The following is a 2529-nucleotide window of genomic DNA, read 5'->3' on the forward strand; positions in this document are numbered from 1 at the left end:
TGCTACTACTACTACTACTACTACTACTACTACTACTACTACTACTACTACTACTACTACTGATGATAATATAATCGTAATAAAATGATACAAATATTACAAAATACAAATGATACTACGACTACTACTACTACTACTACTACTACTACAACAACAACAACAACTTGATTTTACCCGATTTCAATTCAGTGTACGTCAAATAGATGTTCTTTTTCTTTTCCCAGGTCGTGACATGTGTGACATAGTCACCTGCCAGAACGGCGCCTCTTGCATCTCAAACCCTGCCGTCGCACCTGACATATTTTACTGCATGTGTGGGGCTGGGTTTGAGGGTATATACTGTGAACTCGGTGAGCACGCAATGAATAGAAAAGAGAAACAACTCCGAGTGATAGTCACGAAATAGAGTTTGAATAGATATGCGCTTGGATACATACAATTTATTCTTACATAGATCTAGTAATAATAGGCTTTCTAAATTAAATAGTATTAGAGCATAACCCTGTTTTAGTCTATGCCAAGAACAATGCGTTTTGCAAGCTATATGGCGTAATGTAAGTATAATATATTAGATAATAAGTGTGTATATGTGTTTGTTTGTTTGTTTGTTTGTTTGTACGCGTGCGTATCTCTATGTCCATGCTCACCCGTGTGTTTGTTTGTATATACATGTACATGTATATTACTGCTATACTACTACTACTACTACTACTACTACTACTACTACTACTACTACTACTACTACAACAATATCTACCTATCTATCTATCTATGTGTGTGTATGTGTATGAGTGTGTGTTTCTATTTGTTTGCGGGGGAGAGCATGTCCCCTTTTGTACAGGTGTGTACGTTTATATGTGCACGCAGATGCATACTGTCAACAATTACTGGCTTCCAGCGGGCAAAATTATAGATAATACACCCCCCACTAAAAGCAACAACAAAAACAACCAAACAACAACAATAACATCAACAACAGTAATTCAGACAGCAGTGATAAAAAACCCAGCAAACATTACAACAGAAGCAACAACAACAACAACAACAACAACAACAACCACAACAACAAAACAGTTGCAGCATCATCAACAACAACAACAGCAGCAGCAGCAACAACAACTATTACTAGTAAAACTGTATTATATAGCTATGTATCTATATTATGAAAAAGAGAGAAAGAGAGAGAGAGAGAGAGAGAGAGAGAGAGAGAGAGAGAGAAACTAAGAGACTAAAAGACAGAGAGACAGAGAGACATGCCCTTTCTTATTTCAACATGTCACTGGAAACCAAGAGCTCTATCACCTTATCTTTTTTGCTCCTACATCTATGTCTTAAAATTCTCGTTGACTTCGAAATAAGCCATTACGGTAAGTTTTAATCACTTTCGTTTCCATAAATTGCGTTCATGTAATATTTCGTAATTTTTTATACTCATCTAGAATCTCAATTGAAAAACGTAACACATGTGTAGGGCTCTAACCGTTGTAACTCGCCAAATTAGACCAAACACGTTTTCTGTCAGAGATTGTGTTATTTATAGTAGCCACATTTGTAATATAAGCGGTGTTGCTATGAATTACATGTAGTTAAAAGAACACTGCACAAAATTTTGAGATATTCTGCAAATAATAAGAAAGAAATGACATTTTTACACCTCCCCCTCCCCAAAAAATTAATGTGTGATCTAATTTGGCGGATGTACGGTAAAAGTTGGACACCAATTGCATGCCAAAGAAAAGAACGCGAACCCCTGTCATTTCATCCACAGCTATAGACAAGTGTGCATCATCTCCCTGCCAGAATGGAGGAAAGTGTGTTAGTGGACCGGCCAGCTATACTTGTCGCTGTCCGGCCTTGTACACGGGGAATGACTGTGAACTGCTCTTAACGACGACAACAACAACGACGACGACTAAGGAAATAACTACCACTCCAGAACCAAAAACAACAACCGCACCACAAACAACAACAACCACACTACAAACCACAACAACTGTACCACCAACAACAACAACAACTACACCACAAACAACAACTACCACACCACAAACAACAACAACTACCACGCCACAAACTAAAACTACCACGCCACAAACAACAACAACCACACCACAAACAACAACAACAACAACTACCACACCACAAACAACAACTGTCACACCACAAACAACAACTACCACACCACAAACAACTACAACTACCACACCACCACCAACAACAACTACCACACCACCAACAACAACAACTACAACACCACCACCAACAACTACCACACCACAAACAACAACTACCACACCACAAACAACACCACAAACAACAACAACAACAACAACAACTACCACACCATCACCAACAACAACTACCACACTACCAACAACAACAACTACCACACCACAAACAAAAACAACTACAACACCAAAAACAACAACAACTACAACACCAAAAACAACAACAACCACACCACAAACAACAACAACAACAACAACAACTACCACACCACAAACAACAACAACTACCACACCACAAACA

At 38.4% G+C, this 2529-nt stretch overlaps 1 protein-coding gene across 1 annotated transcript in view; it reads left to right on the plus strand.

Moving 5' to 3' along the window:
* LOC101853903 (mucin-2-like) overlaps nucleotides 1-2529 on the plus strand; it is a gene marked incomplete at its 3' end in the record, with an annotated part of 19557 nt that overhangs the window by 13389 nt on the left and 3639 nt on the right. Inside the window, exon 6 of the mRNA XM_035972287.1 lies at nucleotides 225-350. Coding sequence (XP_035828180.1) covers nucleotides 225-350 — 126 coding nt within the window. The remainder of the gene's footprint in view (nucleotides 1-224; nucleotides 351-2529) is intronic.

The sequence above is a fragment of the Aplysia californica genome, unplaced genomic scaffold, assembly GCF_000002075.1.
Source record: "Aplysia californica isolate F4 #8 unplaced genomic scaffold, AplCal3.0 scaffold00021, whole genome shotgun sequence".
Taxonomy (NCBI): domain Eukaryota; kingdom Metazoa; phylum Mollusca; class Gastropoda; order Aplysiida; family Aplysiidae; genus Aplysia; species Aplysia californica.